General features: G+C 35.2%; 1 protein-coding gene across 1 annotated transcript in view; it reads right to left on the reverse strand.

Moving 5' to 3' along the window:
- NELL2 (neural EGFL like 2) overlaps window positions 1-14,770 on the reverse strand; it is a 329,178-nt gene that overhangs the window by 234,890 nt on the left and 79,518 nt on the right. The window contains exons 6-9 of the mRNA XM_019653065.1: window positions 12,790-12,862; window positions 12,538-12,620; window positions 11,513-11,641; window positions 9,706-9,808 (exon numbers count right to left, since the gene is read on the reverse strand). Coding sequence (XP_019508610.1) covers window positions 9,706-9,808; window positions 11,513-11,641; window positions 12,538-12,620; window positions 12,790-12,862 — 388 coding nt within the window. The remainder of the gene's footprint in view (window positions 1-9,705; window positions 9,809-11,512; window positions 11,642-12,537; window positions 12,621-12,789; window positions 12,863-14,770) is intronic.

The following is a 14,770-nucleotide window of genomic DNA, read 5'->3' on the forward strand; positions in this document are numbered from 1 at the left end:
AACAAATACTGGATAACTTGCATTTGGTTTTTCTCTCCTTTCTTATTGCATATAGAAATAAGCATTATAGAATCGTATTTCTTAAGTATTTCCATATCTTTTGAATGCATGGTTATTGCTGTCTCCGGAACATCATACATTTTTTACTTCCTCATTTAAACGGGTTTTCTGGTCCCACTAATGAAATATGTTACACATCACCTGAGGCAGTGTACGAGAAACACTGCATGTGTGCACATTGTGGTGCTGCCCCTTTACTGGCTGGGTTATCTCAGGAAAGTGAAGTAACATCCCCGAACTTCAGTTTCCTCATCTGTAAATTGTAAGTCATTATGACAAGCAAGAGAAATGACTCATGTTAACCTCTCATACTCAGAACATACTTAATAAATGTCAGCTGAAAACATCAACCCTAAAACATGTATTCAGAGAACTTACTGCACACTTGAGATCCACGAGAGAAAAATAAAGCTCCATTGAGAAGCTGGACAACCAGGAAAACACACCCACCGGTTAAATATTTGCTAATTAAAATGTGCCCCAGGTACCAGCAGTTTTGGGTTCACCCAGGAGCTGGTTAGAAATGCAAACTCTCAGGCTCCATCCAAGAACCACTGAACGATAATTTTCATTTTAACGAGCCCCCCAGGGTGATTCATATTCCCATGAAAATTTGGGAAGCACTGAACCAAGTGATGCATTCCTGTATACAGGCCTCATAGCTTGTTGAGCAAAAATTCAGGTCTCAGCAAAATCACGAATGTATGTGTCATGGATCACTGGGGTCACTTGCCAACAGTTACCATCATAAATAGCATACCTGTATATCATTATACATATATGTACAACAAACCAAGTAGCTGAGTTTATTGCACAAGAGGTGTTTATGAGACATCTCTTTACAACTCAGAACAATATTTGTAAGTGAAGACCATTCCGAAGCCAGCCAGCCCCCCAATTTTTTTTACAATAACAATGTAACTAAAATATAAAACAAGCAATAAGCCCAAGATCTGAACGTCAAATCCTAAAAACCTAGTGTAGTCCTATAGCTTAGGGCCAAACTCCAGAGATCACGAAGCCAGTGCCCCAACAGAGGCAACATTCCAGAAACCGGGTGAAGAGGGTATGAATCGGAGCTACTGCATTTAGAGGAAATATCTAGACAAAGGCTCTAGTAGATAATGTGGGTAGAATATTCTAGTAACAGGCCATGACAAGAGATGTTTTACAAGCTTAATGTTCCTAAGCTGGGTAGAGTTCCATTCTTACCAACACCAACTCCAGAAACGATTTTTTAAAGCAAGCTCATGTGATTTCATATATATTTTTTATAGTTAAATAGTTCTGAATTTGGGGCCAGCCTTTGCATAAAAAGAAACATGCCTGAATTGTACTCTATCACAACCATCTCTAAACTACAAAAAGAGAATTCCTTTCTGACCCTTCCTCACACTGAATTCCTATATTGCACCTTCTTCATTTAATTTTCAACGTATGCTAATTTTATACCATTTATAAATATTTACTGAGAACACAGACCACATACAGTATTGAAGCCATGCAATGGGGAGCTCAGGACAGCTGAGTTGATGTTTTGTACTTTTTTGGGGAGATGGTAGGTGTGTGGCTTTGTTCTCCAATGGGCACAATGATGTCCATTTACCTTTATTATGCAGTTGGTCTTCTTGAGTTACTACTTTCCCATAATTGCCAAAAACAACTTGTAAGATGCTTTAAATTGCATGTATCTTATTTTTTGCCTGTTCTGACTTCAAAATGCCATTTTGTATGATCTCTATTGAGAAGAAAATAAGCTCATTTTAAAAATAATTACCTAAAAACACTGCAGATAAGAAGCTGCATTTTCTGCCTAAGATGAGTGTTTTTCATCTCTCTTAAACTGAGTCTCATCTGAATGCTATCTCGATGATCGTATAAATCTGAAATGCTCTCATTTGTTTCAAAGCCTTACACTACTCAGGAGAACGAGCCTTCTGATCACCTAAAGAGTCCCAGTTTTAGTCGCCTAGAACAGTACCAGACAGTTTGATTTAATTATTATTATAGACAGATTCGCATAAAGCTTTCTTCTGAAGAGTTTTAGGCCATTTAAGCAATGTCATTAGATGGGCAGAGAAATTCTTTTAAGAAAAAGTAATGGGGCATGCAAAATAATAAAATCCACAAAATACATTAATTCAAGGATCTTAATAATAAAGAGAAATTACAATTCAGAGTGAAGAACTAGAGGCTGAGTACTATCCATTATTTTAAAATAAAACATGATTAAAGAGACACAGCATAATGCCTCAGAATGAGAGGGCAGTACCCCGTGTTATGTCTTTTGGAAAACCACTTTCATTTCAGAAAAACATAAATTTACTATATTCTTATGCCATCTATGGAATTTATTGAAGATGCATAATTAATTGTAATAATTTCATATGCACTCACTAGACAACATTGTGGTAAAACAAGAACATTCAGGCTTCCATAAACTCTCTCTCATTAAAGGATCTCCCATGAGTTGATATTAACATGTCAAGGTTGCTTGGGAAAAAGAAGAAAGCCCTTCTGATGCCCTTTTTAAAGACCTAGTGAAACTAAGAGAAAAGTGTTTTCAGGTTTCCCTCAGTGCGACCACCCGATGCTCCTCGCTAAAGAGGAAAAACTCAGGACTAGCTTTTTGTAATTTGGAAAGAGCTGACTCAACAATTCCACCATTAGCAATTTACCCTCTAGATAAAGCCGTATAAAAGCGCACCAAGATCATGTATCAACGACATCCTGAAATATTGTTTTCTCATAAGAAAAAAAAACAAGTTAGAAACAACCAAATTACCCCTTGAGAAGGAGAAAGAACATTATAATAAACTATACATCAGGATAATATGCAGCAATTTTTAAAAGTTAGTTGATATGGAAACATCTCCAAGATTAAAGTCCAGAAAAATATATGATACCATTTACCATATATAAAAAACCTATATATGTGTATGAGTGGATGCATTAAAAATAATCTGGAATGGCACAGGAATTAGAAGTTTGGGGGAGAGAGAAGAAGGGGGATTTTTTTATATTTTATTTTATATCTTTTTGGATAGCTTGAGTATTTACCATATGCATGCATTATGTTTATTAAAAATGTTAAAAATGCTGTCCTAGAATATGGAAGAAAAAGTGACAGCATCAAGCAATTTACACTACTCAGGACTGTGGAGTAGAGGACACAGCAGCTAAATCATTGTGACAATGTCATCATCCTGTGATTCTGCCCTGCCTTTCCCTGGCAACCCACCTCTGCTACAAGCTGAATAATTAACAGTAGATTTATATTTTTTGAAAGATCATTAAAATGCATCATGTGGCATCTCATATAGTCATTAATCTGAAGGCTATATTATTACTTATTCGTATTAATATATTGCCAGTTCAGTATTTTTTCCACTAATTTGACATTTATCAGTTTTTATAGTGTGTAAAAAAAAATAGCGTTATGCCAAATGTTCTTTTGAAGAATTTATTTAAAAGTATCACCCAAAATTAATGATAGTGTTTGTGAAACCTACAGGATTATCCTGATGAAATCTTTGATAAAATTTAGCTATTTGTCTTTAGTGAAAATATTCCCTACCATAAGCTCAATTATCATAACTAGGTAATGCACAAGTAGATTATTTTCTTGCCTGTTTTTTTCACACAGACCTATAGAAATAGAAAAGCGTCCTAATTCTATTATTTACCCAATATTATTTTAAATATTAAATTAGGGTCATTTTGTTGAGAAAGGACTGAATCCAGACCAAGACCATGCACATGATTTACAGCAACACCATCCGCTCTCAGCTCATTCAATTGTTTGCTATGACATAATATTTTAAAGTAACTTTCCACAGGCTTTCAGGAAACATTCTAAAAATATTGCATCTGATAGTAAAACAACATGCCTTCCTTTTGATGCTATTTCTACCTTTTTCATTACTGCATAGATCCTCTCAGTCTGTACTGGCATTCTGGTCATGTAGCTCCTTGTGTCTCTGTAATGCCAACTAGTTTATACTTGTGTTAATGCATGAGAACCTCCAGCATATATTGTATATTCCCCCTGCTTCCAGCATTACCATACAGACAGCTAAGTGTATCGGCTGTGTCGCTCTAAATTTTTTTTAAATGTAGCCTATATAAATTCCATAAATTATGTTTTTTCCTTATTTTAAGAACAAAGAGGTTCTTGGTGAATTATATCCCACTGATTTTTCTTCTTCATCCCTATGTTCACATGTTCAAAAGTCTCTGATTCAGTTTAACTATATTGTCATACCTTTTTAAAAAATCCCCAAATTACTTAACTGGCAGCCATTTAATCCCTATCCCCGCTTTGCTTGCATATTAAGTGGCAGAGCTAGAACCATCTATATCTGCACACTAATATGAAAATAAAAGAATCAAACCCCTCAAACTACCATGTCCTGCCAAAAGCAAGAGGAAAGCTCTTTGGGAAAGTATACATATAAAAAAATCTGCTCTTGTTTTCTATTATTTAAAATTAATGAAAGTGGCCCATAAACATATGAAAAAATGCTCATTTTCACTTGTCATCAAGGAAATGTATAATAAATTTAAACTACAATACAATATCATGTACCAGCATTATTTATCATAATGCCTAACATCTAAAAGCCTAACAATGCTACGTGTGGGTGAGGGTGTGGAGCAACTGGAGTGTTCATACATTGTTGGTGGCAGAGTAAACTGCTATAACCACTTGAGAAAACTGTTTGGAAAAACAATTGTACCAAAGGGAAAAACAATTTTGCCATAGAATAAAAGTTTTACCCTATGACCAAACAATTCTAAGGTATATACCCATCAGGCATGCATAACACCAAAAAAAAAAAACCATGTAAAAAGTATTTAAAGAACTATTTATATAACCCAAAACTGGAAAGCACCCAACTGCCCTTCGACAATAGGTTGGACTGTGGTGTATTAACACAAATAGAATATATACAGCAATAAGTATAAATGATCATCTACAGGCAAGGACAAATTTCACAAACATGATTTTGAATGAAAGAAGCCAGAGAAAAAAGAATAGATAATACATGATACATTGGTTCTTAGTGTCGACCTTGGTCAAGACCTATCCAAAATATTGAGAGATAGAATGGCTTTGAGGAAAGCAGTGCCAAATATCAGAACACAATTTTGGAAAAAAAAAATTACCTCACATTATATACTAATTGTTTAATCTTAGAAAAGCCATTTAACCTCCCTGGCCCCATTCGTTACTTCTCTGGAAAATGGGGATAATAAAACCTTCCTCCTCAAAAACAAATGGCTATTCTGAAGATCTCTGAGGTCCTGTGTAAATTTAAGATCTATGACCCAATAAGATAGTTCCACTATTTTGTATTTTCATCAATAAACACATGAATGGTTCTTTTAATAAAAACAACAGCTAAAATTGTTCTAAGCACTTCACATGTATTACTCATTCAGTCCTCCCACCAACCTTATATAAATAGATATAATTGCTGTCTCCACTGTATAGATGAGGAGACTGAGCCTCTGAGAGGTTTAAGGAACTTGACCAAAGTCACACAAGCTAAGTGGTAGAGCCGGGATTCAAATCCAGAGAAATCTAACTCTATAACCCACATACTTAAATACTCAATATGCAAAAAGACATAATAATTCCATTTTATCTAAACTGACAGAGCTTTTTAATTTAAATTTAATACAATCTGATGTTTAATCAGGGCATAGAATATTAAAATGTAATCTATATTATATATTTAAACTCTGATTTTGCTCAATCAGAAGAGTGATGATTTTAATATATTCATATAAATCTGGCCTCTTTGAGAAAACAATTAAAATAGCTATTGCGCTAGGCAAGCACCACCCAATTTGAATAGTCACATTCACGCTTCCTGTATTTGATGTCTCTCTAAAAAGGCAGGTAAAATCTGTCTTCCTTGTTTTTGTTTTTAAACATAGCTCTTCTGTAAAAGATATCAAAGCATTAGTTCAGATTTATTTCAGATTCCTCATTTTCATAAATCACCTTTTCTGGAAAGCAGAACTCTGTGTTGAAACTTGAGTCTATAATCCACTGAAACAAAATAAATGAATGTGCAGATTTTTTCCAAATTTCAGAGACTTTCCATAACTTTCTATTTCCTCGAACTTTAGACAATTATTTTCTGATAATTCTTCATTTTTTTTAACCTGGGTTGTGATTTTATGTACTTTAACTAATTTGACCTCATCATATTACAGAGTTAAAGTCACTGAAAATATTTCTACTCTACATTTTCTAGAGCTATCTTTAATTTGTGACAGTCGATCTTGGTGTTGGCAAGTTGAGACCTTACGACTGGGATAAAGGATGTGATGATGGTGGCTCAAAGGGCAGAAGAGAGAGGGACAAAGGCAAACTCTGCTTACTTTGCAATTTGACCTAGATTTAACCAGGACTCCAAATGGCTTTGTATGGTAAATTTAGTTACCAGTGGACAAAAATGGATCGCTTAGATTAATTATAGTGGATGGTTTCACAGAAGGAAATAGGCTCTCAAAGCACAGCACTTTCAAATGGAACTTCTCTGGGATTTCTCACTGCGTATTCTTGGACCAGGTAACCCCTCACTGGGAAGATGGAGGCAATGCCTATCTTACAGAATTGTTCTGAAGATCACATGAGGAACAAAGTGTGTGCCTTCTAACCTGTGGGACTGATAAGACTTCATTAGAGCTGTGATTATCATTACCTTAACCATCTGGCATTGACATTCCTGCCTTTGGATTTTATCTTGTCTATGTTCAACTCCACCACAGTAGCTCAGGAGCAGAGGCAGGAAAGGTTAAGCCCATTGTCCCAACACTTTGCTTATGTAGATTCAAATAAAGAAAAGTGACAGGCTTGGCTCTCACTGACTTCTTTCCCAGGACAACAACCTTCTTACTATTCAGCAGTTATTTATATTTGGATAAAGAGCTGGAGCTGAAGTTACAGAGGGAAATTACAAAGCATACTGCAAAATAGGGCTGCTCGGAGTTGCACAAACAACTCTGATGAAGCAACCCTGAAAGCCTTAAATAAAGAACATCAAAAAAATGACTGGCACACGTACTTGCTTTGTTCGTGTCAGTCTTGGCAGAGTAATGTTCAGCAGTTAGGTTATGTGTTTTAGCTTCCAAGGGCTTTTAGAAACAGTAAATGATTAATCTCTTTAAAGCATTCTCACTACAGAATATATTTTGTTAATTTTATGTCACTGAAAAGCCTTTGAGCAAAGGAGTTTCAATGACAGGATGAGCGCAGGGCATGAGAGGAAGGCAAAAGTTTGTGTTTTAAAAAATAAAAGCCATTTAACTTAACTTATACTCAACTGAAACTGAGTTCTCATAAATTATAACAATGATAATACTGGAAAAATTAACAGGAAAATAAGACTGTACTTCCCCTCACATGTACCAGTGAGAAACTATTGCTTCTCTCACCTTTGGCATATTTAAAAATCTGAACAATCTAAACAAGTCAGTTAATGATTACTAAATTTATTTTAAATGCTATTTATCTTTTATAAAATAAGTTTTTGCAAACTTTAAAAAAAGCAGACTTCCCGAAATATTTTTAATGACTGATTTTTAAATTGTGCATATGGAGACACAGTCCCAAATAATCTCTTGGAAAATTTACCATATAAACTAAATGCTTACTTCTGTTAGGGGGAAAAAGATTCCATGAGTGTTTACTGAAAATACAGCTCTTACAAAATGCTGAATTCATCAGAACTGAAGTTCAAATACTCAAAATACAAACAAACATAGGCACAAGTCCTACATCACTGAATATGGCGAGAAAGAAAAAGTCATTTTGTCTTTATTATTTTTAGCCATGTAAAATGAAAGTTTCAAATAAATTATTTTGGAATTTCTTCAGTGATGCTGTGGTCTCCTTACTGCTTACTTACTTGTAGCTTTCACTATTTTATATATGAGGCAAACACAGTCAATGTTCAATCATTAACACCAAAGTACGCCAAAAGCACTTTGCATTAATGAATCTCAAAATATTTTACCATTTCAGTAAGTCTAAGTGCATGTTCTTGGGAAGATTTCAAGTATAGTCTAATTTAGTGGGCAACTTACTGTTGGTCAGAGAGACAAAGGGTAAAATCAGAATTGAAATTTAGTGTTTCTCACCAATGAATCTATCACAATGACCCATGATTCCAATCAGCCAGTCTCTAATAAAATCGACATCACTTAATGCAAATCTATCATAGTCACAGGTAACAACATATAAATATTAGTGGAAAGAAGGGTAAAAGAAGTTAAAACAAAAAGTATGATTACCCATTATTGTCATTTTATGAATATAAAGTCCTATAAAAGGGCTTCTCCCTCCTGCCTCCAACTATCTGCAAAAAAACTACAGATCACCACAAACTTTTATTTATTAAAACAAGTTCAAGGAAAGACTCAGATGACTCCCCACCAAGAAAATTAGCTAATGACATGTATACGAACAACTGCATTCAATCCTTCCTGGTTCAGCAGAATCTACTGGACGAGGCTCACCCTTTCATGAAATGGTTTGGTCTCAATGTAAAGCCCAATAAAATTAAATGTAAATGAGCTTCTGAGGGAATCAAATCAATGAACTACAAAACAACATCCTGATTTTTCACGGATACTTGTCACTCTCAACAGCACATTGCACACTACAAGGCAACAGCAAGGCATGGCAATGTCAGGGTAACATCGCAGGGTAAGCGTTGAGGACCTTAGCAAAAGCAGGACCCATTCACTCCCCCTCTTCTGCCCTCTCCCTTTCCCTTTCTCTCTGTCTTTGTGTGTGTGTGTGTGTGTGTGTGTGTGTGTGTGTGTGTGTGTGTGTATGATTACATTGCACGTACATAGCCCTACACATTCTATAAACAAACTTTGTAACAACTCAGTTTTCATTATGTACTATTTCTTTGTAAAAAAAAAAATAGCTGAACTTTAAATGCTCCTTTTAACAAGGATTTAAGGGCAGTCTCTTAAAGTATAAGTAACATAGATGCAATGTTTTCTGTATTGAATGAATGATATAAAAGCCATTTCAGGATAGCTACAAATTCAAAGAACATTTCCTGCCATCAGGAGTGAACTGCATGGCTGCTAAAAGGCAGGACAGCTTCCTCACTCAATGGCGTGAGCCTCTTGAGCCTCTTTTTGTGAGTAAAAGGCCATGGCCTTATCCACACTGGATGATCCTATAATAATGGGGAGTTCTGTGCTTTGGGCTAATGGAGGTGGTGCATTATCTGTTGTTGAAGGTAACTTGTATCATGCATTTCTTTGGTTATCGTTGCTGAGAATGGACCATTCTTGACCTATTTGGAAAGTATTTATGTCAAGTAGTTTAATGAAAGAAATGCCTTACACTAAGTTTCTTATACATCTTTCTGTTACTGTTATTATACAGAACAGATTCCTCCAAGAAAAAATTTCCTGCTAGAATAAAATGGAACATTTTTAAATGGAAAAGAACTGATCAACCAAAATAGAGAAGATATTCTTCCTATTTCCATCTTTCTTGAAGCTATTTAGCTTGCCCAGATTAAAGCAATGATGGGTGAACATTTATTATTATAAAGCTTTATTTTTGCCAAAGAAAGTATTCATCAGAGAAGTTATGCTCACATTTGCATTCTTTACAGCACTTGCCATCCACGTATGCAAGAGCCGACTTCAGTGGGCAGTCAGGTGTCAGGCAGAGCAGAGTCTCACACTGGATGGTTCCATTCTGAGAAGAAAACAATATTTAAAGAATTCTCACATTGTGTTTTAGTAGTCTTCAAGTGTTTTTAAATTTGTTTCTTAAATATTAAACTCTTCACATAAATTGTCATAAATACCAATCTTGTCTTTGGTTATTATACAGTAAATCTCATAATATCTCAGAGACCCACAGTAATACAGCTTGGGTCAAAACACAGGAGGTGATTGGCTCCCATCTTCTGTCCAGCAGGTAATGCTAACTGAGCCAGAGTCTCACCTTGTGTAGTGAGGTGGATGAGGACATGGGTGGAGGGGAAGGCACACACTGACAAGGAACTAGGGGGCTAAGGGTAAGTCTGGGGCACTCATGTCTCCCTCAGATTATGCACAAAATGAGCATCAACAAACCAGATTTCTGGAATAGCTGCTGCCATCCTGCAGACCCAGTCTCAGGACTCAGAATCTTCCCATGGATATTTAAGAGGGGAAAGCTACCACCACGAGGAGGTGCTTACAATCACCACAAGAAGCACCAAGCCGCAGACAGAAAGGCAGGGAATTTGATTCCTGGATGTTACCCAGAATTCCCAGGTTACTAGCTGCTTTTCTAGTCATTTGATTGACTTCATTATACCAAATCTCATATTTTACTCAGTTGGATTTTTGACCCCCAGTTAACACATTGGGAAGGCTTTACTGTATTTATCAAGTGCTGTAATTTGGGAAAAATATAAATGTTCCTAAATAGAAATAATATTATACAAACACACACACACACACACAGACACACACATTATTTCAGAGCTACCTTGACTTTTTTACCAGCATGATGTTTTGCTTTTGAATAGACTTGATGAACTGGGGAAATTTTTTTCAGACCAATTTACATAGACCTCTAATTTCTTTCCAGTCTACCAGCTTTAACAGATGAATTTGTGTGGAATTTTAAAGTTCAAAACCAAGCTAACTGTGAACTTTTCTTTGAAGTTGAACATATATTTTTGAAATAATAATAAACTAAATATTCTACTTGATTAGCGAGCAATTAGAAAAATCATATTTATTGAAATTCTATAATTTGTATTCTACCAGTAAACTCTTTTATTTATTTATTTATTTATTTATTTATTTACTTATTTATTTTAGCTGAGCCATCCTGCCACCTGTTGGCAGCTCAGCAGCTCATCTCGGGCTGGGAATTGAACCGCTGTTGCTCAGAACTTGCACTCTTGAGTGAGCTCTTAACCAACGGAGCCATTCAGCCGGCCCATTCTACCTGTAAACTTTTAAAGATTATCTTCTTTATTTAAATGCCATTATTTGTTTACATTGGACCAATCTGGTCACAATATTTTATGCTGCATTTAACTTAATTTTATTAAAATATATTAATAAACACATGAGGGGAGAACCCCTAGAAATGTTTAGGGTAACAGGAGAAAATACTTTGGGAATCACCTTACAAACCTAATTTTAATTGCTTACTTCATGTGTGTACCATTATATTAAATTTTATAGCATTCCTAAACCATAATCATTTTTATAGGCTAGAAAGTGTCTTTAATAATGTAACACACAGTTCTTTAGATTTGACCGGGTTTGCTGGCACTTTAGTGTTGTGTCTTGAGAAAATGGGTCTTGAAATTTTTATGATTACATTATTTTAATAAATTTTTAAAGACAGGAGGCATCTGAGTTCCCTTAGTCTGAACTCCAGAGGAAGCCATACCAGGCATGTGCAGTTCTTACAGCCGTCTGTCCAGGATTCAAATTCTCGGTAGGTGGTTCCCTTCATGGTGCACGTCCTTTCACAATAGCACTGATCCAATCTATTCATTCGCTGTTCAGCTCGAGACAGCTGTGGCACAAAGGAAGGAGTTCATATTGTTCATCATTCCAGCAATGCAGAAACGCAAAATACTCCAGGAGGAGTTGGATTTTTTTAGCGTACAGCAGTAATATTTCCTGTACCCATCAACTATTTGTTATAAATATATTTAAGCCTTTACTTAAAAAGAAGGGATTTTCCCCCTGTTCTTTTTGTAAACCTGCTCCCTGCCTTTGGTAAAAAAAAAAAAAAAAAAAAAAGCAAAATTTATAAGACATAAATAAAGGGTAAGTCAAAATAGCATCACCCACAATACAGATAATCACTTTCCATTTTTAAAAATGCTTAATTTCACAAATATGTTTACTCAAGTGCAAACATAAATTTTAGAATTTATATTTGCCAGAAACAAATTATCCACGTACGACATAACTTTCAGGTTACCAGTAACTACTATGCAAAATGACAACAGTCTGATGAAATTGTAGGTAAACTTGATACATGTTTAAGACAGTGAATTATCCTACAACTGTACCACTGTGGTAGAAAACATTTGTAGGACCATTTCCTTGAAATAATCCTAGTGCCCATTTTCTCTACAATAATATCTTCTTGTCTCCTTCCTTATAAAGAATAACTCAATAAAATAAATATTAAATAAACCCTGTTACAGTAAGCAATGTAAAAACCAGCTAATCTGTCTCATTCCTGATTTACTGAATCATTTGTTATACAGATGGCCAGGGTTTGAATATTTATTTATAAGCCCTTTCCTTGGTCAGAGATTTAGATTTAGACTTAGCCCCAGCAAAAAGTACAGTATAAGAAAAGTCGTCTCAAAGGTAAACATCTGTGGTTATAAAAGGAATTATAAGAAACCTCAGGATTTCTGAGCTCCCCAGACTGCATTTCTAAGTAGCTTTTACCTTGGCTGATGTTTTGGCTAAAATGTCCTGCAGCTCCATGATTTTCTGCACAAGTCCATGGAAGTCATTGCAAGTTGGACAGGCTGAAATTACAAACACTACATTTGTCAAGTTATATTTATAAGGGATTTAATCTGGTTAAGTCTATGCTACAACTAATATATAGGAACTCCAATTTCAAACTGACATTCCGGACAAAATTAAGCAAGAAGCACACTTTTCATCACACAGTACAAAAATGAATGGACTTACTGCGATTAAGATCTGGGCACTGAGCAATAAATCCTTGGGGCATGACAAGTAATTGCACATCTTGCATTATACCCTATGTGTGAAAAGTTTAAAAAACAACAACAACATTACTTTCATCTACTCAATTTATGTTCAACAGTCAAGTTCACAATGGAAAACATACCAGGATAGACTAACCAAAATCCCTGAGTAAAATTTTTTTGGAATACACTGCTCTGACTTCAAACTGAAGGGTAAGAAATACATCAGGCATAACAGATGATTACCCATGTACTCTCTTATTGATAATATTTTTAAAGCCTTCAGATTAAATGTCAAGACATAATTAAGAGGCAATAGTTATGTTGTTTTAAGAAGTTATTTTTAGTTAACCAATGAAGTAGAACTTGAAAATGACCTTTAAAAATCTACCTGAAAATCACTTCTCGTTTCAGCAACAATGAAACTGATACCAACTTTAAATTAATTGCACTCATCAAAAGAAAAGAATAGAAAAACTGAGTCATAAAAGCAATGCTCATTTGAGCATTTCTCATTTTTCAGTTGAATCTTTTAAAACTAATTTCTTAACTCAAAAAGGACAATAGATTAAACAGCTGCACAAGACTTAGTGACGAGTCCTTAGGAGTACAAAAAGTTTAGCATTCAATTTTTTAAAATGCCATCTGAAAATAATCTATTTTACACAGAGGGTCATATTACATGTTTATAGGCATAATTTACAGGCATCCTTAGTCATTAAGGTATAATTAGCTTTCAGCTTATGGGGCTCTTAAAACAAAGGCCAAATGATAGCTCAGAAATGACCTCATCAGACACACTCCAGCTGTTCCTTTCATCCACTGCTCTTCTCTCTTCCTTCATCAACTTTATATATTTTCTTTAATATTTCACTTTATCCCTTTGAAAAATGCAAACAGAATGTCTCGTGACAGGGGTGACAGTATCAATATATTGTCAAGACAATTTTGAATGTACCTACAAAATTTACCAAATATTGGCCTATACATCTTCTACATGTTTTATCTGATTAATAGTATCAATGTGAATGATAAACATCTTAGTACACTGAGTGGCAATTGCTGGATCTGCTGTCTGTCTGGGTTTAGATTAAGGAGGCAACTTGGATATACACTCCTATTACTTGGAAGTAGCAACATAAAAACAAGGTTACTATGTACAGTAATATACATGTTGTGCACTGCACAACTCTAGTGAGCACCATTCACAGTCTACAATAAAAGTATGATCCCTAGGGGACTACATATAATTGATGTGTGAAAAGGATTCCAAGGACACATCTAGGCTCTATGGGAAAGCTTGTCATGATTAAATACAGAAAAAACTTGGCACTTGCAGCACAAATTTGCGATCCCTTACGTGAGAAAAGAGCATTGATTTTTCAGGATTTGCAATAATGGGATCAATTCCCCATGATTAGCTTTGGAGAAGGTACCTAACCTCTCTGAGCAGGTTTGTGCATATGTAAAAGAGGAGGAAAAGAACCCACCCAGGGCCAGCAAGACTTGATTTAGATGGAATAACATATTCAAAGCACCTTGCTTTCAGATAACAGATAATGTTTAAGTAAGTTTTAAATACCCCTTTCCAGGATTATAAACCTAGCTTAGAACACGATTTTAAAGTTACTGGTACCTACTCTACCTAAAAATACATGAGTTGGACACATCACCTTTCATTCTTTTATTTAACAATCATTTGCCAAGCCAATTCTGTATTACAGGCACTGTTGGAGTCACTGGGGAAAAGTGATATTTATGGGCTTGTAGTCAAGCGATTTTCTGGATTTTATTTCTTCAGCCTTTAAACACAGCAAGTTAAGTGACACGTCTTTTATATCTTCTACAATCATGAAAATCTACAAAGTGTATCTTTAAGTAGACACTGAAGAAGACATAAATTACGACTGCTTTTTAGTTTTGATAGATTTGTGCACATGTATGTATTTCTTTCTCACTTT

This window comes from Hipposideros armiger, unplaced genomic scaffold (assembly GCF_001890085.2).
Source record: "Hipposideros armiger isolate ML-2016 unplaced genomic scaffold, ASM189008v1 scaffold_194, whole genome shotgun sequence".
NCBI classification, from domain to species: Eukaryota; Metazoa; Chordata; class Mammalia; order Chiroptera; family Hipposideridae; genus Hipposideros; species Hipposideros armiger.